Source organism: Hemiscyllium ocellatum, chromosome 37, assembly GCF_020745735.1.
Source record: "Hemiscyllium ocellatum isolate sHemOce1 chromosome 37, sHemOce1.pat.X.cur, whole genome shotgun sequence".
Classification (NCBI taxonomy): Eukaryota; Metazoa; Chordata; class Chondrichthyes; order Orectolobiformes; family Hemiscylliidae; genus Hemiscyllium; species Hemiscyllium ocellatum.
Window position 1 is genome coordinate 2,523,484 of NC_083437.1, and position 26,974 is coordinate 2,550,457.

The 26,974-nt window shown below is 42.2% G+C and overlaps 1 protein-coding gene across 1 annotated transcript in view; it reads right to left on the reverse strand.

The window, feature by feature from the left end:
* The window catches only part of LOC132833749 (ephrin type-B receptor 2), a 336,527-nt gene that overhangs the window by 130,628 nt on the left and 178,925 nt on the right, over positions 1-26,974 (reverse strand). The window contains exon 5 of the mRNA XM_060852277.1: positions 17,467-17,802. Coding sequence (XP_060708260.1) covers positions 17,467-17,802 — 336 coding nt within the window. The remainder of the gene's footprint in view (positions 1-17,466; positions 17,803-26,974) is intronic.

Below are 26,974 nucleotides of genomic sequence, written 5' to 3' on the forward strand. Positions count from 1 at the left end.
TGTTGTGGCACAAAGAGACTGAGGGGTGCAGGTACACAGTTCCTTGAAAGTGGCATCACAGGTAGACAGGGTGGTGAGGGTGCTTGGCATGCTTGTCTTCACTGCTTAGAGTACTTGTAATACATTATGATGTTGTAGCTGTATGGGACATTGTTGAGGCCACTTTGGAGTACTGTGTACAATTTTGGTCATCTTGCTATCAGAAGAACATTGTTAAATTTGTAAGTGTGCAAAAAAGACTTATGAGGATATAGCTGGGACTGGAAGGTTTGCATAATATGGTCAGACTGTATAGGCTGGGGTCTTTTTCCCTGAAGCATAGGAGGTTGAGGGGTGTCTTTATAAAGATTTATAAAATCATGAGGAGCATAGGTCAAGTGAATAGGAAAGTTCTTTGCCCTAGGGTAGGGGAATTCAAAATTAGAGGTCATAGTTTTAAAAGTGGAAGGGTAAAGATTTAAAAAGGATCTTTGGGGCAACTTTTTCACACAGAGAGTGGTGCATGTATGAAACAAGCTGCCAGATGAAGTGGTAGATGTGGTTGCAGTTAAAATATTTAAAAGACATCTGGACATTTAAAAGATACGTGAATAGGAAAGGTTTCGAGGAATGTGGACCAAATGCAGGCAAATGGGACTAGCATAGTTTGGGAAACCTTTTTGGTATTGACGAATTGGTCCAAAGGTCTGTTTCTATGCTGTGTAACTGCATGACTCTAAGTTTCACCATCATTATGTACTGAAACTTCAATATTCCAAACACTCACTAAGCTCACATGAATGTGAAGTAGAGATCAAGTGCAGGTCCAGCAGGTTGGTTGGAAATATGTTGAAACAGTCAGAGAACTTTAAACCCTGAATCATTACAATCCCATCTCTAAATGTTCAAAATCAGTCTGGTTGAAAGAGGCACCAGTCATCCACAAACTTGAAAGGGTTCAAAAACCACTTACAAGGATGTTGCCAGGGTTGGAGAGTTTGAGCTATAAGAGATGGTTGAATAGGCTGGGGCTATTTTCCCTAGAATGTCAGAGGCTGAGAGATGATCTTATAGAAGTTTATAAAATCATGATGGTCATGGATAGGGTGAGTAGACAAGGTCTTATCTCCACGGTAGTGGAGATCAAAGCTAGAGGACATAGGTTTAAAGTGAGAGAGGAAAGAGTTAAAAGGGACCTAAGGGGCAACTTTTTCACATAGAGGGTGTGTGTCTGGAATGAGCTGCCAGACCAAGTGGTGGGGACTGGTACAATTACAACATTTAAAAAGGCATTTGGATGGGTATATGAAAAGGAAGGGTTTGGAGGTATATGGACCATGTGCTGGCAAATGGTACTAGATCAATTTGGGATATCTGGTTAACATGGACAGGTTGGACGGAAGGGTCTGTTTCCAGGCTGTACAGCTCTAAGACTCTATGACACGCTCTCTGCTGAGACATACTTATCACAAAGTCATTAAGGATGTAGTTGTAAATTTTAATCCAGTGTCACTGAAAGAACAACAATATATTCTCAAGTCAGGATAGTGACTCGCTTGGAGAGGAAATTACAGGTCGTGGGTGTTCCCAGGTATCTGTTGCATTTGTCCTTCATGGCCGTAAAGGTAAGTCACCACTGTCCCAGGGAAACCTCGGGCTGCTCTCCCACAGGAATGACTGGCTGTGAGTTTAACCTGTGGGCTCAGATGAGGGGTGAGGTTGAGAAGACAGGACCTTCAGGATAATCTCAGCCATTATGGGAACTGAATCTATGCTCTTGGCATCACGAATCAGCCACCCAGCTAACTGAGGATAACTCTTGGTGGAGGGACACTGAAGCCCCATCGAGTACATCCTATGGCCCTACTACACACAGAACCTCCTCTAATTGTTAGGAAAATGCCTGTCCTCATTGATATTCAAGAGTAGCAATGATACAGTATTTTAGTATTGCTGAAAAAAGCATTTCGTCACACGCTCATCAAGACAATTAGAGTCATAGAGCTGTGAAGCATAGAAATAGACCTTTCCGTCCAACTCATCCATGCTGGCCAGATATCCTAAATTAATCTAGCCCCATTTATCAGCATTTGACATATATCCCTCTAAACCATTCCTATTCATACACCCATTCTGATGCCTTTTAAATGTTGTAATTGTACCAACCTCCATCACTTCTGCTGGAAGCTCATTCCATACCCCTATGCAATTAAAGAAAAACTGTTTCACCCAAAGGGTAGTGGACATCTGGAACTCATTGCCTAAAAGGCAAGAACTCTTGAGACATTTAAGAATTGTTTAGATGAGCACTTGAAATGCCATAGCAAACAAAGCTACATGTCAAGAGCTAGAAAATAGGATTATGGTAGATAGATGCTTGATGACCAATATGAACATGATCAGGTAAAGAGTTCTGTCTCTGTGCTATAAAACTTTATATCTCACTCTATGCAAAATATGGATACTGGCAAGTGAAGCTGAATGAAAGCAGAAGTTTTATAGACTACATCTGGACTTCGTTTTGGAGGTACAGTTTGTTTCCAAAAACATTTGGTACACCTCCTGCTCCAGAAAAGTTTAAGGCAGATGTCATTGTGATAGCGACATTTCCAGAGGCTGTGATTGTGGTTGAATCAAGTACATCAGTCATGTACTGACAGCAAAAAGGACTTCTTCTTAATAACAAAAACAGAAATTGCTGGAAAAGCTCAGGAGGTCTGGCATCATCTGTAGCAAGAAATCAGAGTTAACATTTTGGGTCAAGTGACCCTTCCTCAGAACTGATCTGATCTGAAATGTTAACTTTGATTCTCTGCACAGATACTGTCAGATCTGCTGAGCTTTTTCAGCTATTTCTTTAGTAACGCTACATGTCACTTTAAAAATGTTAGGGTATGCATTCTTTTATACGACAGAGGGTGTTTGGATAATTCCCCGAGTACCATTTTCGTGTGTGACTCTGATGTCATTTGCATCAGTAGCCTTTTCCATACATCGCATGGAACATTCTTTATGTTTTAAGTGGTGCACATGCAGTAGGTATTTTCAATCCTGTTACCCCAGAGACTTGGCTGAGTCTTGGAGCTTGATGACTGCTTTAATGGGTTTTAATCCTAATTTATCATTCTTGTTCAAGAATGCATGACAAGTGTGCACAAGATCAGTAATTCCCCAACTATCCTTCAGCTAAGTGCAAATGAGGCTGTGATTCATAGAATAATAGAATTGTACAGGGCCGTTGAGTCTACATCAACACATGAGAAACTCCTGACCTTCAACCTAATCCCATTTACCAGTACTTAACCCATTGTCTTGAATGTTCTAACATGCCAAGTGCTCATCCAGATACTTTTTAAGGGTGGGGCAACTTGCCTTAACCATCCTCACAGGCAGCACATTTTAAACAGTCACCAATCTCTGAGTGAAAAGATTTTCCTCACAGTCCCCTAAAACTCCTGCTCCTCACCTTGAACCTTGTACACCTCGATCAGATTGCCCCTTAGGCTTCTCTGCTCCAAAGAAAACAACTCAAACCTATCCAACCTTTCCTCATAACTGAAGTTTTCCATCCCAGGCAGCATCCTGGTGAATCTCCTCTGCACCCACTCCAGTGCAATCACATCCTTCATGTAATGGGCAATGCTGTACTTGCGCCATGGTCTCACCAAAGTTTGACACAACTCCATCATGACTTCCCAGCTTTTGTATCTTTTGTAATTGATTGAGAAATGCATATGACTTTTTACCACCATACAAACATGCCTTGCCACTTTCAGAGATCTCTGGACCAACATGTCAAGGTCCCTTTGTTCTAGAGAATTTCCTAATGTCATGCTGTTCACTGAATACTTCCTTGTCAAATTACTCCTTCCAAAATGTATCATATCACATTTTTCAGGGTTGCATTCCATCTGCCACCATCTGTCCATTTGACCATCCCGTTTATGTATTCTTGTTGCCCAAGACACTCAACCTCACTGTTAATCACCTGACCAATCTTTGTGTCAACTGCAAAATTACTAATCCAACCTTGCCCATAGTTATCTACGTCATTTATATTTTTTTTTAGATTAGATTAGACTTACAGTGTGGAAACAGGCCCTTCGGCCCAACAAGTCCACACCGACCCGCCGAAGCGCAACCCACCCATACCCCTACATTTACCCCTTACCTAACACTACGGGCAATTTAGCTTGGCCAATTCACCTGACCCGCACATCTTTGGTCTGTGGGAGGAAACCGGAGCACCCGGAGGAAACCCACGCAGACACGGGGAGAACATGCAAACTCCACACAGTCAGTCGCCTGAGGCGGGAATTGAACCCAGGTCCCTGGCGCTGTGAGGCAGCAGTGCTAACCACTGTGCCACCGTGCTGCCCATATAAACGATGATTAATAGGGAACCTAGCACAGATTCATGTAGTCTGACACTGGACTCTCGTTTGCAGGCAGTAAAGCAGCCTTCTGACATCATCGTCCATCTCCTACAACTAAGTCAATTTTGAATTCACTTTATCAAACTAGACTGTAGCCCATGAGCATTACCTTCTTGCTAATTCTGCTTTGTGGGACATTGTCAAGGGCTTTGCTAAAATCCATATAAACTACATCAACTGCACTACCCTCATCTACATGCTTGATACACTTCACAAAATCCGAACAAATTTGTTAGGCATGGTATCCCTCTGACAAAGACATACTGACTATTTCTGATCAAGCTTTGCCTCTCCAAGTGGACAACGTTGACAATCATACAACACCAGGTTATAGTGCAACAGGTTTATTTGGAAGCACTAGTTTTTGGAACTGCCTTTTCCAAGTGGAATTAGAGCCTCGCCTTCATAATTTTCTCATAAAGTTCCCCTATAGATTATGGTGAATAAAATCCTGACATGGAGAAGGTAGGAGCATAGAGTTGAGAAAATGGTCAACCATGACAGAAGGTAGAATAGACTTGATGGGCTGAATGGCTTAATTCTGCAACCTTATGCCAAGTCAACATGCTAAGCAAAAGCATTCACTGTATTCAGCAGTGCCAGTCACAATCTTTGTACCTTCTCTGCTGTTTTAAGCCTCATTAGTCAGTTTCCAGGGCCTCATCATGTCAGGATTGTTCATAAATTGGGTCATTTTGTTTAAGAAAGCCAACTGAACAAAAATTCATAAGGAGGCATTTCATGAGTTTTTCCATTGTGTGAATTTATTTATGATTATGTGCCTCTCCAACAAGTAAGTTTGTTTCTATTACGCTGAATATTCAAGCATCTATGATACTTCTCAATAGTATAGGTAAAAACAATAACAGCAGATGCTGGAAACCAGATTCTGGATTAGTGGTGCTGGAAGAGCACAGCAGTTCAGGCAGCATCCAAGGAGCAGCGAAATCGATGTTTCGGGCAAAAGCCCACTTCTCAATAGTATGAAGAATTTCTTCCAGACTAGCCAACATCAAAAGGAGAATTCACAATGTAGTTAATGAGGATTTAAGTGAGAAATTATTCCAGCTGAATAAGTGATTGAGGTTGGAAATGCTCTTAAAATATGCAAGAAATCAAAGACTCTCAGATCTGATAAGAAAAAAGATTAAACTCAAGTAAGCTTTCTGGAGTTATCCTTAAGACTCTTTATATTCACTTACTTATGGATCTTGAGCAACATACTTTATGTATTAAACAGGCCATTTTTCCTTGATCTGCTGGCGGTCAATGGCAACACTGCTGTTCACCATTTACAGACTTTCATTCATCTGTTCTCAGGCAGACATAAACACTGAATTTTCAACTGATTATTTCTCTTCATGGAGAAGGTACAAAGGTGTCACGTTATTTGTTCTGTTTGCAATGGCTTACACATAGCTCTCTGTAATAGTTCACCAAATTCAAAATGAAGCCTTCTCCATTCCCTTCCGGAAATCCCAGAAAACCTACAACAACAATGTACATTTCTATGTGCCCAAGATTGAACAACAGCACACATTCCACAGGAAATGCACACAAGATGGCCCTGATTGATGGTGAGCTCTATAAACTTGATGTTAATATTGCTGTTCTAGTAGAGACCTAATTAACTAACACAAGCTGTATTCATGAGGTTATTACATCTTATACCAGCGCAAAGAGGGCACACACAAGGCCACTGTGAGCATGATGTAGGCTTCACAATGATCAACTAGTTGATAAAGTCAATGTACCTTGCCATTGGAGCCTCAGAGCACTTCATCACCCTGGTGCTATCATCTGCTGGAGCTGCAGTCAACAGAATAGAACAGGACTAGGTCATTCAGCCTTCAAGGTGAAAGTGAGAATGCCGATGCTGGAGTGTGGTGCTGGAAAAGCACAGCAGGTCAGGCAGCAAACAAGGAGCAGGAGAGTCAACGTTTCGGGCAAATGCCCTGATGAAGGGTTTTTGCCCGAACCATCGACTCTCCTGCTCCTCGGATGCTGCCTAACCTGCTGTGCTTTTCCAGCACTACACGCTCCACATTCAGCCTTAAAGTCTGCCCAACATTCAATATGATCATGGCCAAATGAACACTTCAATGCCTTTTAACCACCTTATGGTATGCTAATGCCACGAGGAGAATTTAAACGGGTACAGTCGGAGGATGGGAAACAGATGTAGATCAGCATGGGGAATGATTGAGGAGAAGGTCAAGGTAAAATCTAATAAGTTAAAAAGGAAGAAAAGAGGGGGAGAGGTTACTGAACATGGTGGGGCTGATTGTCTGAAGCGTATTTATTTTAATGCAAGGAGTAGAACAAGCAAGGCAGATGAGCTTAGGTGAAGGATTGTTACGTGGGACTATAATGTTGCAGCCATTACTGAAACTGGCAGAAAGGAGGACAGGACTGGGCAGCTCAATGCTGCAAGGTTTAGATGTTTCAGGCATGATAGAGAGGGATGTAAAGGGGTGATGTAGTTAAACTATGTATTAAAGAGAACGTCACAGCTGTACTAAGAGAGGACATCTTGGAGGGCTCATCTAGTTAAGTCATATGGGTAGAATTTTTAACATAAGAAAGGAGAAATCATCATGAAGTGGTTACGATTTAGGCCTCAATAGCCAGCATGAGATAGAGGAACACTTATATAGGCTGTAATGGAAAATTGTTGAAAAGTGTGGAAAAACTGGAAAAACACAGCAGGCCAGAAAGCATCCCGAGACGCAGGAGAATCAACGTTTCGGGCATAAGCCCTTCCTCAGGAATGAGGCTGGTATGCCAAGCAGGCTGAGATAAAAGGTAGAGGGGAGGGATTTGGTGGAGGGGCGCTGGGAATATAATAGGTGGAAGGAGGTGAGGGTGAGGGTGATAAGTCAGAGAGGGGGTGGGGTCGGAGAGGTCAGGAAGAAGATTGCAGGTCAAGAGGGCGGTGCTGAATCCGGGGGTTGGGACTGAGATAAGGTGGGGTGGAGGGGAAATGAGGAAGCTGGAGAAATCTACATTCATCCTGTGTGGTTGGAGGGTTCCTTGGAGGAAGATGAGGCGCTCTTCCTTGGATGCTGCCTGGCCTGCTGTGTTTTTCCAGCAAATCACTTTGCAACTCTGGTTTCCAGCATCTGCAGTCCTCACTTTCTCCCTGTAATGGAAAATTGTCCATTTACTGTGAAATTAATTATCCATTTACTGTGAAATTTAAACAATTGCTTTGTTTAAATCAATGCTGTGCTGAGCTTTGTAAATGATGCTTTGATGAAGGTTTGCAGTTAGCTTATCTCTGTTTGAAGTCTGTAAGCATTCAATTCCACCTTGCGATAGTCAAACTCAGCGAAAGCTGAATAACTGTTATGTCTAGGACCAGGGGATGAGAGGATAACAACCTCTCTGCCCTTGAGAGTGTGATAAGGCAGGTGTCTGTGCAAATCTTTGGTACTCATTGCATTAAGGCATCTGGCTTGGTGTAATGAGTCAATCTTGCAAGATTTTTAAGAAAGACACTTGCTTTGCTCTTGCTAATTATTGAGTCAAGTCGATTTAATTTCCACAACAAGGCAGATCATGGAAAGATAGAAAAGTAACAGGATTGTTTAGTAGGTGCTTTTAACTCTATCATTGATTGGGATTCCCTTAATGCCAGGAGGGCTTAGATGGGGTAGAATTTGCTAGGTGCATTCAGGAAGGATTCTTGCAACAACACGTACATATTCTAAATAGGAAAGAAGCCGAACTAGACCTTTTTTAAAGGAATTTAGATTAGATTAGATTAGACTTACAGTGTGGAAACAGGCCCTTCGGCCCAACAAGTCCACACCGACCCGCCGAAGCGTAACCCACCCATACCCCTACATTACCCCTTACCTAACACTATGGGCAATTTAGCATGGCCAATTCACCTGACCCGCACATCTTTGTGACTGTGGGAGGAAACCGGAGCACCCGGAGGAAACCCACGCAGACACGGGGAGAATGTGCAAACTCCACACAGTCTGTCGCCTGAGTCGGGAATTGAACCCGGGTCTACAGGCGCTGTGAGGCAGCAGTGCTAACCACTGTGCCACCGTGCCGCCCCAAATGAACCTGGCTATTAAATTCCATAAAATTTAAAACCGTTATGGGTAAATATAAATAAGAATGGTCTTCAGGTGAAAGTGCTAAATTAGGAAAAGACTTTTGGCAACAGCTGTTTGAGGATAAATCCAAGTCTGATGTGAGAGACTCTTTTAAAGGTCAGTTGATCAATGTTCAGGATCTGCATGCTCCTGTGAGGATGAAAGTTAAGGATGGCAAGATTTAGAATCATAGAATCCCAACAATGTGGAAGCAGGCCATTTGGCACATCAAGTCCACACTGACCCTCCAAACAGCATCTCACCTAGACCCACCTCCCTACCCTATCCCTGTAACCCTCCTACCCTATCCCTGTAACTCAGTATTCCCCATGGCTAACCTATCTAACTTGCACACCTTTAGACTGTGGGATCACTGGAGAAAACCCATACAGACATGGGGAGAATGTGCAAACTGCAGACAGTCACCAGAGGGTGGAATCAAACCCAGGTGTTGTGAGGCAGCAGTGCTAACCACTGATTAACCATGCTACCCCTGCACATCTTTAGATTGGGGGAGGAAACTGGGGCACCTGGATAATAGTTAGGAACCCTGGATGACAAACGATATTGAAAGTTTAGACAAAAAGAAAATGGAAGCATTTGTAAAGTTTCGGAAACTGAAATCAGACAAAGCCCTTGGGGAATATGAAGGAATCAGGAAAGAACTTAAACAAGGAGGGCCAAAAGGGGCCATAAAATGTCCTTGGCAAATAGGATTAAGCGGAAGCGCAAGGCATTTTATACACATTTTAGGATTAAGGGAGTAGTGAGGAAAAAGGCAGGTTCATGCAAGGACAAAGGAGGGAAGGAATGAGGAACTTAGTGAGCACTTTGCACTAATATTCACCGAGAAGGACATGGATATTGGTAAAATTAGGGATTAGGGCTAAGATAGGGTACACACATGGAGGCGATAGTTGGACTGTTATCCAAGAGCCTCAAATAATGCTTTAGGGACCTGGGTTTGAATCCTGCCATCAATATGTGGAATCCATGAATTGATTATCAGGAGAACCTCATTTGGCTCACTAATGTCCTTTAGGTAAGGAAAATGCCATCCTTACCTGGTCTGGCCTACATTTGACTCCGGACCCATAGCAATGAGGTTGACTGTTAACTTCCCTCTGGGTAATCAGAGATGGGCAATGAATGCTGCTTGGCCAGCAACAGCCCCGTCTCACGAATGAATTAAGAAAAATATTGATTCTTTAGCTTGTCAAGAATAAGCTTCCCAGTGTTGTGGACATTGTCTATAAAAGGGATGGAAAACTTCTCAACCTCAACTTTCTTCCGGAAAACTACTGTCGAATATTCTATCATTCCCCACTAAACGGAAGCTGATGAAATAGTACTTTTCCAGGTAATGATAGCACCACAACCTTGCTTGCCCTTTCAAGTTCATTTCTCAGCCAAACAAAATCACTGTATCTTCTTCTGACAGATGATTCTTTCATAGAACATTGAACAATACAGTGCAGAACAGGTCCTCCTTCGGTCCTCGATGTAGCGTCGACCAGTGAACTAATCCAAGCCCATCACCCTACACTATCCTATCATAATCCATATGCTTACACAAGGACTGTTTAAATGGCCCTAATGTGGCTGAGTTAACTACATTGGCAGGCAGGGCATTCCATGACCTTACCACTCTGAGTGAGGAACCTGCCTCTAACATCTGTCTTAAAACTACCACCCCTCAATTTGCAGCTATGCCCCCTCGTACAAGCAGACATCATCATCCTAGGATAAAGACTCTCGCTGCCCACCTCATCTAATCCTTAGATTAGATTAGGCCCTTCGGCCCACCAAGTCCACACCGACCCGCTGAAGCGCAACCCACCCAAACCCATTCCTCTACATTTACCCCTTCACCTAAGACTACAGGCAATTTAGCATGGCCAATTCACCTAATCTGTACATTTTTGGATTGTGGGAGGAAACCGGAGCACCCGGAGGAAACCCACGCAGACACGGAATGTGCAAACTCCACACAGAGAGTCACCTGAGGCAGGAATTGAATCAGGTCTCTGGTGCTGTGAAGCAGCAGTGTTAACCACTGTGCCACCGTGCCGCCCGTGTATGGCTCTATTAAATTGTCTCTTAGCCTTCTTCTCTCCAATGAGAACAGACCCAGCTCCCTCAGCCTTTTGTCATAAAACCTTTGCTTCAGACCAGGAAACATCCTGGTAAATCTCCTCTGCACCTTTTCCAATGCTTCCACATCCTTCATGTAATGGGGTGATCAGAACTGCACACAATACTCCAAGTGAGGCCACACTAGCATTTTGTACAGTTGCAGCATGACATTTCGGCTCCAGAACCCAATCCCTCTACCAATAAAACCTAACACACTATGCCTTCTTAACAGCACTATCAACCTGGGTGGCAACTTTCAGGGATTTATGTACACAAAGATCCCTCTGCACATCCACTAGCAAGAATCTTTCCATTGACCCAGTATTCTGCCTTCCTGTCATTCTTTCCATAGTGAATCACCTCAATTTTATTTGCATTAAACTCTACTTCACCTTTCAGCCCAGTTCTGCAGTTTATCTGAGTTTTCTTGCAATCTGCAACATTCTTCCACACTGACAATCACTCCACCAACTTTAGTGTCATCACATAATTACTAATCCATCCACTTTTGCCTGCGTCCAAGTTGTTTATAAAAACAGATCCTTGTGGCACACCACTAGTAACTGGACTCCAGGCTGAATATTTTCCATCAACCACCACTCGTCGCCTTCTTACAGAAAGTCAGTTTCTAATCCAAACTGCTAAATCACCTTCAATCCCTCTTCATTTTCTCCAATAGCCTACCATGCGGAACCTTATCAAAGGCTATACTGATGTCTATGTCTACCACATCAACTGCCCTAGCCTCATCCACATGCTTGGTCACCTTCTCAAAAAACTCAATGAGGTTTGTGAGATATGACCTGCCCTTGACAAATCCATGTTGACTATTTCCAATCAAATTATTGCTTGCTAGATGATTATAAACCCTATCTTTTATAATCCTTTCCAAAACTTTTACTACAACAGGTGTAAGGCTCACTGGTCTATAAATACCTGGGTTATTTCTACTGCCCTTTTTGAATAAGGGCACAACATTTGCAACCCTCCAGTCCTCTGGTACTAAACCTGTAGACAATGATGACTCAAATATCAAAGCCAAAGGCTTGGCCATCACTTTCCTAGCTTCCCAGAGAATTCTCAGAAAAATCCCATCCAGCCCAGGGGACTTGTCTACTTTCACTCCTTCTAGACTTGATAACACCTCCTCCTTACTAACCTCAATCCTTTCAAGTCTAATAGTCCACATCTCAGTCTTCTCCTCTACAAAATTCTCCTTTTCCTGAGTGAAAACAGATGAGATGTTTGTTTAGCACCTCTCTGATCTCCACAGGGTCCACACACAACTTCCCACTTCTGTCTTTGACTGGCCCTATTCCTACCCAAGTCATCCTTTTATTTCGCACAGATCTATAGAAAGCTTTAGGGTTCTCCTTCATTCTACCTGCTAAAGACTGCTCATGTCCCCTCCTTGCTCTTCTTAACTCTCTCTTTAAATCCTTCCTAGCTAATCTGTAACTCTCCATCGCCTCATCTGAACCATCTCATCTCAATGTCACATAAGCCTCCCTCTTTCGCTTAACAAGAGATAGAATTTCTTTGTTAAACCACGGTTCCCTTACCTTTTCAGTTTTTCCCTGCCTGACCTATCAAAGGCACGCAATATCTGTTCCTTAAACCAGCTCCACATTTCGATTGTCCCCATCCCCTATATTTTGCTGCTTCATTCTATGTCTCCTAAGTCTTGCCTGACTGCATTATAACTGCATTATAATCTATAAAGCTTGCCCTGTGGCATGTACCTATCCCATTCAGCTTAAATACTGGAAGATTAGTCTTGGTTTGGACCTGGTAGGTGGTGTAACTGATTTAAATACAAGAAGAAAATGACACCAACCTCACTTGTGAAACTTCACTTTACGACTGACAATCTCTGCGCTCTCAGAAGACAGTCTTCAGAGCTTGCTAATGCCTTGATAGAATATAGAACATAGAAAAGTACAGCACAGAACAGGCCCTTAGGCCCATGATGCTGTGCCGAGGTTTCATCCTAATGTAAAATATAGAAACTTAACCTATGCACCCCTCAACTCACTGCTATCCATGTGCATGTCCAGCAGTTGCTTAAAGGTCCCTGATAACTTTGCTTCCACCACCACTGCTGGCAATGCATTCCATGCATTCACAGCTCTCTGTGTTAAGAAACTTCCTCTGACATCTCCTCTACACCTTTCTCCTAATATCTTAAAACTATGACCCCTCGTACTAGTCAGTCCTGCCCTGGGGAAAAGTCTCTGGCTATTGACTCTATCTATTCCTCTCATTATCTTGTATACCTCGATCAGGTCTCCTCTCTTCCTCCTTCTCTCCAGAGAGAAAAGTCCGAGCTTATTCAACCTTTCTTCATAAGGCAAGCCCTCCAGTCCAGGTAGCATCCTGGAAAACCTTCTTTGCACCCTCTCCAAAGCCTTGTATCTTTCCTATAGTAGGACGACCAGAACTGGACACAATATTCCAAGTGTGGTCTTACCAGGGACTTGAAGAGCTGCCGCAGCTCTTAAACTTGATACCGCTGTTAATGAAAGCCAAAACACCACACGCTTTCTTAATAACCCTTTCCACTTGGGTGGCAACTTTGAGGGATCTATGTCAATAATCCTGTCTTTCATCCTATATTCAGCATTCGGGTTCGACCTTCCAAAATGCATCACTTCGCATTTATCCAGGTTGAACTCCATCTGCCATTTCTCAGCCGAGCTCTGCATCCTGTCTATGTCATGCTGCAGCCTGCAGTAGCCCTCTATACTAATCGACGACACCTCCAACCTTTGTGTCATCTGCAAATTTAGTAACCTACCCCTCAAACTCCTCATCCAAGTCATTTATGAAAACTACAACAATAGAGGCCCAAGAACAGAGCCCTGCAGGACCCCACTCATCACTGACCTCCAGGCAGAATACTTGCTATCTACAACCACTTTCTGCCTTCTGTCAGCCAACCAATTCCGAATCCAGATAGCCAAATCTTCCTGTATCCCACACTTCCTGACTTTATGAGTGAGCTTACTATGGGGAACCTTATCAAATGTCTTCGCAGAAACATATCATAGAATCAGTCTTAGCCTCAAACTCAAGAAGACAAGTCCTTTACTAACCCATCCGAGGTACTGTTCTGGTGGCTCATTCATTAAGAATAATGATGAATTCATCCCAGGCATGGAATATTTCTCTTACTGGGGAAACTGCCTCTCCATCTAAGGCTACATCTACCAGGAGATACAACATTGCATCCAATCCGCAACTTCCGCCTTAAGATGAGAGTTTTTAAAAAATCATGACATCCGTGCCGATACAGAGATCATTGTGTATAACCAGCCATCATTTCAACTTGTCCATTTGGCTCTGAAACATGGACTACATATAGATACCATCTCTAGACACTTGATAAGTACCATTAACACTAGTATGAGATGGGAGGACAGGTGTACTAACATCAGCATCCTTGGTGGTTTATAGCATCAGCACTGAGAACATGACCATCCAAAACCAACTCCACTGGGTCAGTTATGTGCTTAGAATAGCTGGTCTCCAACCACTGAAGCAAATCATCTTCACTCAACTTAAGAAAGGCATTCAGATGAGAGGAGAAGAAAGGAAGCATTTCAGAAACTCCTTGAAGACTTTGCTCAAGAAATGCATCTCAGATGTCAATGCATAGGAGACTCATTCAGAAGAAACTAATGTGGATCAAAATTCCATTTGAAAGGGCACAATAATTTAGGGGCATCTATTAGCCAGAGGAAGTTTAGAAAATGACTTGGAGAAAAGAATGCCAAAAACCTCAATTCCGAAGGATCACTTCTGCCTTGCGGAAACACTTGCCAAATGCATGTTCAGAGATGAGGATCTAGAGATTGGATTCATCAGCAGTGACCTAGAGAACCCATGAGCAATGATACAGAATTTCCGAGATGTACAATTATATGCATTAGGGGTGATTGTCAATGAATTGTCTAACATCTAGAATCACCTTTGTTATTTGACTCTGTCGTCTATCAGGGTAATGGTATGCTTGTGACTAATCGATCAGAAATATACAAAACAATCCAAATAACTATCATCAGAATCTCACATAGGAATAGTGCAGCTCTATTTTAATTGGAACGTGACAAGTCTTTATTGATCCTCACTGTAGCTACAGAGTCATAGAACCATGCGGATGGCATGGTGGCTCAGTGGTCAGCGCTGCTGCCTCACAGCACCAGGGTCCCAGATTCGATTTCCAACCTCGGGTGACTGTCTGTGTGGAGTTTGCACATTCTCCCAGTGTCTGCGTGGGTTTGCTCCGGGTGCTCAGGTTTCCTCCCACAACCACCCCACCAACCTGCGCATACAACGTATTATCCGCCGCCATTTCCGCCACCTCCAAACGGACCCCACCACCAAGGATATATTTCCCTCCCCTCCCCTATCAGCGTTCCGCAAGGGCCACTCCCTTCGTGACTCCCTTGTCAGATCCACACCCCCCACCAACCCAACCTCCACCCCCGGCACCTTCCCCTGCAACCGCAGGAAATGTAAAACTTGCGCCCACACCTCCACACTCACTTCCCTCCAAGGCCCCAAGGGATCCTTCCATATCCGCCACAAGTTCACCTGTACCTCCACACACATCATCTATTGCATCCGCTGCACCCGATGTGGCCTCCTCTATATTGGTGAGACAGGCCGCTTACTTGCGGAACGCTTCAGAGAACACCTCTGGGCCGCCCGAACCAACCAACCCAATCACCCCGTGGCTCAACACTTTAACTCCCCCTCCCACTCCACCGAGGACATGCAGGTCCTTGGACTCCTCCACCGGCAGAACACAACTACACGACGGCTGGAGGAGGAGCGCCTCATCTTCCGCCTGGGAACCCTCCAACCACAAGGTATGAATTCAGATTTCTCCAGCTTCCTCATTTCCCCTCCCCCCACCTTGTCTCAGTCGGTTCCCTCAACTCAGCACCGCCCTCCTAACCTGCAATCCTCTTCCTGACCTCTCCGCCCCCACCCCACTCCGGCCTATCACCCTCACCTTGACCTCCTTCCACCTATCCCACCTCCATCGCCCCTCCCCCTAGTCCCTCCTCCCTACCTTTTATCTCAGCCTGCTTGGCTCTCTCTCTTATTCCTGATGAAGGGCTTATGCTCGAAACGTCGAATTCTCTATTCCTGAGATGCTGCCTAACCTGCTGTGCTTTGACCAGCAACACATTTGCAGCTTTCCTCCCACAATCACAAAGATGGGCAGGTCAGGTGAATTGGCTATACTGAATTGCCCATAGTGTTAGGTGCATTAGTCAGATGGAAGTGGGTCTGGGTGGGTTACTCTTTGGAGGGTCGGTGTGGACTGGGTTGGGCCTTTTTCCACACTGTAGGGAATCTAATCTATTAAAAAAAAACGTATAGCACAGAAAAAGACTCTTCGGTTCAACTCGTCCATGCTGACCAGGTATCCCAAACTTGACTACTTCTATTTGCTTGTGTTTGATCTATATCCCTCTAAACCTTTCCTGTTCTTTCAGCTGTCTAAATGTCTTTTATGTTGGAATTTTACCTGCTTCTATCACTTCCATACATGCACCACCCTCTGTTTGAAAAAATTGACCCTCTTGTCTGTTTTAAATGTTATACATTTACAAGTAATTTCAGTCAACAATGAATTTTTGAACAAGTTTAAACACGACAAGGTTCAGCAAGTTTGGCAAAGCATGTGACTGCTGAAGTGTAAATCACCATTAATCATTATAACTGGTCTGAACAACAGCCTAAAGTCAATTGCCATTTTCTGTTTTCAACTATAGATGGTAATTTTTAGACATTTCAGTGTGTTTGTGATTGCAGTTGTTGAATGTGCAGAATTACATTGACAACCAATTTTGGACTGGCAGTCAGGCATGAAGTGTGGTGCACTGGTACTGAATATCAATGTATCATTTCACATTGACAATGATATATGGGAAACGTACACACATTGTGACTCTTTTAACTCAACAAATTAGGTAATAATCATTTGCTGGTAAATTTAAGTCAATCTGCTCATTTTAAAATTTAGATATAGCTTGGAAATTAACTGTCTGTCAGCATTAATGGGTGCAGTCGCAATAGTAACACCTATTGCCAACCAATCAACACACTCACATGGTAAATGTTGGCTTTGCCTTTCAAATTGATATCCTTCAAATTGTCCTGATGAACGTAAATTGAAAAGCCTCCACAAAATATAATTTCTTTTCAATACTCAAGCTCTATACTACCAAATTGCTGTTATGTCAATGCCTTGAAACACAGCCTCCTTTATAATTACATCACCTTGTGCAGCAATGCATTACATAAATTGTGACAGATGCAGGATGACTCATACTTGTAAAGAAAACACAAAAACAATAAATGGATGAGTTATCTTGAAACAATTTGGCATTCTGAAAGAATTTCAGAAGAGAAGATATCAGTGGGAAGTGTCTATTGAGGCAACAGTGTATTTTCCTAATCTCCAATGACATCATTGTAATTCAGGGATTTACTGTTCCTTCACGATACAGAAGGACCCCACCTGCTCAATAAACAACAAAGCAGTGGATTTGAGAATGATATCACAGAGGGACAACGGCTGCATCAGAAGATTGATGGAGTCACTAAAACAAATTGAATCAACAGCAGTGCAGACTAAAAATTGTTCAAGAGTTTCAGGAAGCTGCAAATCAGGACCAGAAATATCAGTGGTCTTTATAATTATTTTGTTTCATCATACAATAAGTTACATTGCCAGACATCTTCATCACACTCTTGCACACAAATCAAAAATATGCATTTCCTACCAGCTTGATTGGTGGTAATATTGACAGCTGCAAATTGAGGTGGATGAGGACTCTGATCTGACACTCCATTCACAGCCTGGATCTCGAAGGTATACTGTGTGTGGGCAAGCAGATCGCTGATGTAAACGTGAGGCTCAGTCAAACCCAACTGACGTGGCACAAACTGCACATTGTCTCCACATCGAGTGCAGGTGCTGCGGCCTGCATTGCAACTCTTACAGATCACATTGTAAACCACATCCTCCCGGCCACCTGTCTCATGAGGAGCAGACCATTCCAAGTTCAGGGATGTTTCATTCACACTGGAGATAACTCCCAATGGGGCTGAGGGTGTCGCTTGGTTAAAAAAAAAGTTAAAAACATTAGAACTAATAAGATGACAATTTATAACCAACACTGAAAACTTTACAAGGAGTTGACTACGAAAGTTAATGAAAAATGTCTCAGCAAATTACTTAACATGACTTTAACCTGTTAGAATTGCAATTTCTGGTTGTTGCAGCACCTTTGTTTAGAGTAAAGCATGGAGACTGTAAAGTGATCTGTCTATTGGTTTAAAAACATTGAAGTAGCACAGAATCCTTTCACTATGTTTATATCAGACTTTTTTTCACCCAGAGGGTGGTGGATGAATACTTAAAAAGCCATGCCATAGTAGGCAATGGACTAAGTGCAGATAAATGGGATTCGGGCAGTTTGGTGTTTGTTGATCAGCATAGAAATGGTGGTCCAAAGGGCTTGTTTCTATGCTCTATGGTTCTCCAAAATATTTCCAGTTGCCTCTTGACTCTAGATGGTGAGAGCACTGACATTATAGCATGAAAGCACCCAAGTTACAAACAATAGTTGGGTGGGTGGCGTCTGTGATGAAGACAGAATTATAGACATAGAAACTGGGAATAGGATATGGCCATTTGGCCCTTCGAGTCTACTCCAAAATTCAATATGATCATAGCCTCTATGTAAATGCCATATTCCTATTTTCTTCCCATATTCCTTGATGTCTTGAATACTTAAAAAAAATAACATGTCATGGAGTCATTTGGCACAGAAATTGGCCCTTTGGCCCACCATGTCTATGCCAAACAACAAATACCAAACTACACTAATTCCATTTGGATTACTCTGCCCTGGCATTTTATGTACTCATGCAGATGGAAGAGCAAATGTTACAAGAATATCTGTCCCCAACACACACTCAGGCAGTACGTTCTATATTTCTACCAATCAGTGATTTATTTTTTCTCAGATCTCATTTAAACCGCTTGCTCCTCACCTAAATTTGTGCCCACCAGTGTTAGATACTTCTGCCATGGGGAAGACATCCTCGTGATTTACTCTATACATTTCTATTTTCTATACGTCAATCAGACCCCATCAGCCTCCTCTGCTCCAAGGAGAACAAATTCAGCCTATTCAGTCTCTCATTGTAACTGAAACTCTCCATCCCAGGCAACAGCCTGGTGAATCTCCTCTATAATCCTCTCCTGTCCAATCACATCCTTCTGACAGCGAGCAGAACTACATACAGCATTCCATCTGTGGTTTAACCAATGTTTCATTTAATCTTTTGTTTAATATATTCAGTGACTTGGCCTTCAGATTCACTATCTTTTGAGTGAAGAAATTTCTCCTCATCTCATTCTTAAATATCCAGACTATCCTTTGTTCAAGACTCTCCAACCAGGAAAACATAATCCTTGCATGTCAGTCTGTCTAGCCCTGTTGGAATTTTAAATGTTTCAATCAGACCTCTCTCATCCTTCTTAACTTTAGTGAATAGCTAAACCAATCTCTTGTCCTTTTTTTGGTAAGAGGCAGGAGATTTAGAGGGGATGAGGGGATTTTTTTTTTCACCTAGACGGTGATGAACTTCTGCTACTCATTGCTTGTAAGGATGGTAGAGGCAGAAACCCTCATAACATTTAAGAAGTTTTTAGGTGTGCAACTGCAATGCCAAATCATATAAGACCAGGTGCTGGAAAATGGGATGAGAATAGGTCGGTGTTTGTTTTTGACTACAGCAGACTTGATGAGCTGAAGGACTCTTTCTATTGTTGTTGACCTAAATAACTCAAGACTGTCCTGCCACCCCTGGTATCAGTGTAGTGAATCTCTGCTGCACTCCCTCTAAGACATGTATATTCTCTCTTAGGTAGGAGGACCAAACCAGTACACAATACTCCAGATGTGCTCTCAACATAGCCCTGTATAACTGCAGTAAGATGTCCCTACTTCTGTTCTCAAACCCACTCCTAATGTAGCTCAATATACCATCGGCCTTCCGAACTGCTCGCTATATTTGCCTGTCTACTTTGGCGTACAGGACACCTAGATCCCCTTGTACATTCACAACTCCCAATAAAATCACCATTTAAATAATACAGTCTTTCTGTTTTTCACACCCAAGTCTGTAGCTTCATATTTAGCTATATTGAACTGTATCTGCCATGTGTTTGCCCACTTACTCAACTTTAAAGTCTTTTTACAACTGTCATCCCTGCTCAGTTTTGTGTCATTCACAAATTTGAAAATGTTGCATTTGGTTCCCTTATCCAGGTCAGTTGTATATGGTGTGAATAGCTGAGGTGAAAATGTTTTGCTGGAAAAGCGCAGCAGGTCAGGCAGCATCCAAGGAACAGGAAATTCGACGTTTCGGGCATAAGCCCTTCATTAGGAATAGCTGAGGCCCAAGCATTTATGCTTGTGGCACCTCACTAGTCACTGTCTGCCACTTTAAAAAGATCCATTTCTTCCCACTCTTTTTCCTGTCTCTCAACCAATTCTCAATCCAAGCTAACAATTATTTCCACCCATATATTTCAACTTTGCGTAATAATCTCTTATGAGAGATTGTATCAAAAGCCTTCAGTTCAATTCACTGGCTCTCAGTTATCTATTCTGCCACTTATATACTCAAAAAATTCCAGTAGATTCATTAAGCACGAATTGTCTTTCATAAACCCATGTTGGCTTCACCAAACCCTATTTATGTTTTGCAAATACATTGTTATCACTTCCTTCAGAACAGACTGACATCTGTACTAAGACTTGGTGTATGAGGAAACAATGTAATTCCAAAGCTAGAGAGCTGAGCAAGGAACTCTGCAAACTAAAATATGTTGCAGAGGGTACTGATTCAAGAAAGAAATGCCAATTATCATCCTCAAGGCTTCAGCATTAAGAGAATGGCACAGTCAAAATTCTTTTGAGCACTTCCCCCATCAGCTTCTGTGGATTAAAATCAAGTGTAGAGGAGATGCAAAAGCAGGTCATTAGTTGTTCTTTTACTGGAGAAATAATTTTTCCTTGTCTTTCTAACTACCTATTATACTGCAGCTTGAAAAAAAAACACACATCCCTTTTCCCCATTTGGGGAGGACCACAGGAAAATTGTATTTTTTCCAGCATGTAATTTTCATATATACATGTGGGTTTTGGAAGCCATTTCAGAAAAAAACCTCCTTGGAAAATTATTAAAGGAAGGCTGTTAGGACTTGTAAACGTTTTGAATTATAAATAAAATATTCTGACAGCTAAAATGTCATTATTAGATAATGTATTGTAATGTAGATATATTTAAAATGCAGTGATTCCTCATAAGGTTTGTCCTACAAAGGTAAATTAACCACTACTGCATAAATATTGTCCATCTTTACAACACACTTTTGATTGGACAAAGCAACATAATGCATTAAAAACCATTCAAAATATCCTGTCAGTCTCTTGTTGAGAATATCATTATTTTCTTTTCTTTTTCTTCTTATTGTTGGTTGAACTGAGAGTTGATGTTGGGATTAGTTTAACTTTGAACAACTGTTTTTTCAAAGAGAAGAAAACAACACAGATGTTTGCTTTTGGAAAATGGCCTGGAAGATTTACCACTTATTTACCAATCTAAAGAACAGAAAAGGAATTGGCATCGAGTGCTGCTATGCGTAGGGCAGACAGCTGTTTGTACGTTGAGTTGGCCAAATGAGGAAGGACTGGGGCTTACCAGCCAACACAAATAACATTGATTAAGAAGGGAAAAAAGGGAGAAGTGGTTCTGGCCAGTGCAGTGTTGTTTTGGAGGCTTCGGGATTAGCTGCTCTGTGTTTTACTCTCTCTAGCTTTTATAAGCAGTTAAAAAATTGTTGAATGTTCTGAGAATAGAATCCTAATTTATTATAAAAAAGTTAACAGCAAAGTCTTTGGGTTTGACAAGGTCTCACATAAGATAAAGGTAAAAGCTTGTGAGATCCAGCGTAACGTAGCAAAGTGGATCCAAAACGGAAGACAGCAGATAATTTGACAGACTGGAGCTAGGCTGCAGTGGTGTACTACATGGATCAGTGCTGGGCCCCTTACTGTTTGTGTTATTCATAAATAATATAGGTAAGAATGAGAGAGGTATGATAAGTAGGTTTGTGGACTACATAAGGATTAACTAAGTGGTTGACAGTGAGTAAGAAGACTTTGGCTTACAGGAGGATTGATCAGATGGGAAAATCAGATGGAATTTAACTCTGATAAATGTGAGGTATTCACTTTGGAAGAAGGAACAAGATGAGGGGAGTACTCAATGAATGGTAAGACACCAGGAATGGAGAATATTAGGGTGTTGTCTGAAGATCTCTGAAGGTAGCAGCACAAATTAATAGGGTAGTCAAGAAAGGCAGTTGGGACACTTTCCCTTATCAGTCATGGCATAGATTATAAGAGCAAGGGAGGTCATATTGCAGTAGTGTAGACCTTGGTTAGGCCACAGCTGGAGTACTGTGTGCATTCTGGTAATCATTCCATAGAAAGGATGTGATTGCACTAGAGGCGGTGCAAAGAAGATTTACCAGAAATATTACCTGCGATACAGCATTTCAGCTCTGAAGAGAAGCTGGATAAACTCAAGTTGCTTTTTTTGGAGCATAGAAGGTCAAAGGGGGACTTAATATAGATTATGGAACATGGACAGAATAAATAGAAAGCAGCTTAAATTCCCCTTAGTTGAAGTAGTCAATAACAAGGGGGCATAAGTTCAAAGTGAAAGGCAGGAGGTTTAGAGGGCATTTTAGGAAAAACATTTTCACAAAGCTGGTGGGGGTCTGGAATGCATGCCTGGGAGGATAGTTGAGGAAGGAAATCTCACAACCTTAAAAAAAGTACTTGGATGAGCAATTGAAGTGTCATAACATTCAAGGCCATGGGCCTACATTAGGCAAGTAGGCATAGTAAAGGTAGTAATATATTTGTGGTTACGCAAAGACTTTTGTACTGTCTGATGCTAATATGTTTGGGATTCTACTGACACTTTACAAATAGTGTAAGATTGAAGGTTTTTAAAAATAAAGCCATCTTTGAATATTGATAGCTCATTTGTTTAAGGGGCGATGGTGATGATACTATGGTTTGAGGAGGTCTACTTTGTTCTTTTGTTTTAAAAGAAAGGTTTTAAGACAGAAGCACTGAGACGTCTATTGAAAACTCAAAGTAAACATCTTGAGAGACCTTGGAAATTTTCTTTTAAGAAGTTAGAGCAATAGAAAGAGCCTGAATGGGTGCATTAAAGCTCTCACAAAACCAAAAACCTTAGTTTCTTAGCTTTTTAGTTGCAGTTGTTTCCGGGTCTGTTACTGCAGCACATCTCTCCCTTCTACACTTTCAGACTTCTCTTGATATTTTCCTCCTGGCTGCTGGAGTTGCATGTGGAACATTCTGAATTTACCTTTTGCCAAGGTTGTTTGACCAATTTTTTGCATCTAAAGCACAGCATCTTACACTTATCTTGACAATAAGAAAACATTATCATTTAGACTATCTTCTCGATACTTTTTGAAGGGACCTGCTTTGCTCCATAAATACAACATGTGCTTGTGAACAACTCGTGTCCAAAGAATGTATGAAGGCTCAGCACCCATCATTTAAAACTGTTTAACTGGAGTAGGGAAATGCAAGTCTTCTATCTTCTTTCTAATTTATGCCATAACTGTCTCTATCTGTCTGAACAGAGAGTTGTTTTGGTGGTGCTGGTCAGAGTGGTTTTACTCAAAAAGAATTAGGGTTAAATGATAGATATTAATTAGATTACCTATTGCTTAACTTTATCCTGCTAATGTGAGAATATTAAGAATAAATTGCTAACTTAAAAATTATAAATTGGTGCCCAAGATTTGTTATTGTTAAAGGCTAGTTAGGAACAGTTCAGTAATTATGAGGGTCACTGAATTTTTTAATTTCACTGTGTTGCAAATCCAGCAAAAGTGAGGTTTATTTGATGTTGCTTGCTGTCCCTGTGTTATAACACTCTGCTGTCATGCTTTGTTTAGAAACATAGAGTGAAAAGAGGCCATATGGCTCACCAAGTCCACAATGACCCTCCGAAGAGCATTAGACCCAGACCCTGACCCTATAATCCAGCATTTTCCATGGCTAATACATCTAACCTGCACATACCTGGACACTGTGGTCAATTTAGCATGCCAAACCCACGTAATCTGTCCATCTTTGAGTTGGGGGAGAAAACCGGAACACCCAGAGATGGGGAGAATGTGCAAACTCCACACAGACAGTTGCCAGAGCTTGCACTTGAAGCTCTGGGGGGGGGGGGGGCACGTTTGTTTTGTGATTCAAATCAACGAATAATTCCTTGGAACAAATTACTGCAGATGCTGGAATCTGTACTGTACAGATACAGAGATCATAGTGGGTCAGACAGCACTCATGCAAAGAGAGCAAGCAAACATTTTGAGTGCAGATGAATTCATCAGAGCTGAAGTGAAGAGTGGAAGGGACAGCATTTATTCTATAGTTTGAGGGGGGAGCAGGTGGAGGTAGTGGGTGTAGGGTGCTGGGGGAGAAAGGATGTTGATAATTCCGATTAAGTGATTGTAATGTGAAAATGGCAGAACAATGGTGTGTCTAACTGCCAGACTAGAACTGACAGACATTCTCACTGGGATGGGGGGTGGGGGGTGGGGGGATATTCGGGAAGGAAGCAGGTGGAGGAGTAGGGCATGAGGACATGATGGCAGAATGTCATGACCACTTACCACCCACTGGAGTTGACAGAGCCCTCAACCACATATGACCTGTACTTTCACCCTTTCCCCTTCCCAACACTCACAACAGAGTGATTTAGCTTCTCATTGTCCTAAGTTCTTGATTGCCAAGGGGATCAGAGAAAGCAGTAAAATGGGGTTTAAAAATCTATCAGCGACAATTAAATGGCAGAGCAGACATGATGGGCCAAATGGCCTAATTTCTGATCCTATGTCTTATGATTTGATTCCCTACAGTGCGGAAACAGGCCCTTCGGCCCAACAAGTCCACACTGACCTTCCAAAGAGAAACCTACCCAGACCCATTCCCCTACATTCACCCCTGACTAATGCACTATGGGCAATTTAGCATGGCCAATTCACCTAACCTGCACATCTTTGGACTGTGGGAGGAGACCGGAGGAAACCCATGCAGACACAGGGAGAATGTGCAAACTCCACAGAGACAGTTGCCCGAGGCAGGAATTGAACCCGGGTCCCTGGTGCTGTGAGATAATAGACAATAGGTGTAGGAGTAGGCCATTCTGCCCTTCGAGCCTTTCATTATGATCATGGCTGATCATCCTCAATCAGTATCCTGTTCCTGCGTTATCTCCATAAACTTTTATTCCACTATCCTTGAGAGCTCTATTCAACTTTTTCTTAAACGAATCCAGAGACTGGGCCTCCACTGCCTTCTGGAGCAGAGCATTCCACACACCCACCACTCTCTGGGTGAAGAAGTTTCTCCTCATCTCTGTCCTAAATGGCCTACCCATTATTTTTAAGCTGTGTCCTCTGGTTTGAGACTCACCCATCAACAGAAATATCTTTCCTGCCTCCAGAGTGTCCAATCCCTTTAATAATCTTATACGTCTCAATCAGATCCCCTCTCAGATGATGGACCATAGCTTCTATGTATTTTTTCTACATTGTAGTCCTCTCTAAATGATTTTCAGGATAAGATATAGCACATCTGGCCTATACCTTTCCAACTTCACATTGGGATCATTCAGTCTCTTTAGCATTTCATCCATAACATGAAGATTCTCTTCATCTTTGGTCATAGTCAATACATCATCCTGATCACACAAACAAAGCTGCACTTTTTGTGAAATCCTGTCCACTGTAACATGGAAAATCATTGAGGACTTAACTGTTGAGGATATTGCTCAGACCACAACAGTGGTACTGTGAATAGCTTTGGTCTCCCAACCTAAGGAGGATATACTTGCATTAGATGTTGTTCAGAGATGGTTGATTTGTGATGAAGGGGCCACCTTAAGTGGAAAGTATGAGCAGATTGCCCAGTGAAGTTTAGGCTAGTGAGATAACCTGATTGAAACAAATAAGATTCTGAGGTGCACGTAGTAGGTTTGCTGCTGAGAGAATGCTTCATCTCATGTGGCTGTCTAAAACTGCAGAGAACAGATAGAAATTAAGGGATCCCAAGTAAGAGATGAGGAATTTCTTCTCCCCTGTTTCATATGTTTTTAGAATTCTGTACATCAGAAGCAGGCGAGGTCACTGAATGTATTCAGTGCGGCATTTGTGATCCATAAGGGAGTCAATGACTACAGGGCTGGCAGAAAATTAGTGTTAGCTTTGATCTTATTGAACAGTAGAGCAGACTTGATGGGAACTCCTGCTTATATTTTTCTATGTTCTTATGATAATTTTGTGTACAATTAACCTCTAATCTGTGCTTTCAACAAGTAATGTTGGCTGTCTCAATCTACATTGGGTTGGGATAAAAATGGGATCAATCCAACTTTGTATCTTAACCTGGGTCCCACTAATTTTGCATACAAACATTAACAAATGGACTTAACTACAACTGCCTGATTGATTGCAACTTTTCAGTCCTCACACCTTTGGCAGTTTGCTGTCTCACACTGTCCTGTACCACAAAGATTAACTCTATATTAAGAATCACTTGATGTGATGCTGGAGCTCCATGCCATTGATGCAAAGCTTGCTGTGGAGGAAGTCAGTGGAGTGAGGTGGTGTGTAATTCACTGATCTGTTTCCTCTATTTCATAAAAGCAAAATAGTGAGGAGCTTGGAATGCAAAATAGAAATTCAACGGAAAAGGCAGCATTTATGGAGAGAGCAACAGCAATATAATTCTTTAGGTCAAACTCTGCAACAGCTTTTTCTCAGTGCAGCATCATCAGCACTGAGAAGCTGTCTGACGAGGATTTTCTCTTGGAACACAGGTGAATAAGGCAGCTTCCATCAGTTCTGGTATGAATTGAGACACCCTCTAAATGGCATGTATCAACGACAGTGAGAAGAATATGCCAAAGAGCTTCAGCACCAGAACACATCCCTGTTTGGCCCCAGTCAAAGGGTTTTAGTGTTATCTGTCATACCTGACCTTGTCATTGAAGAAGGAGGAGGCTAAAACTCAGCAGCTTCAGTGGACAATTGATTTTCTCTTGTAACATGAATTGACCACCTCTGCACAGGTGGTCAGCACTTTTGTAAGATTG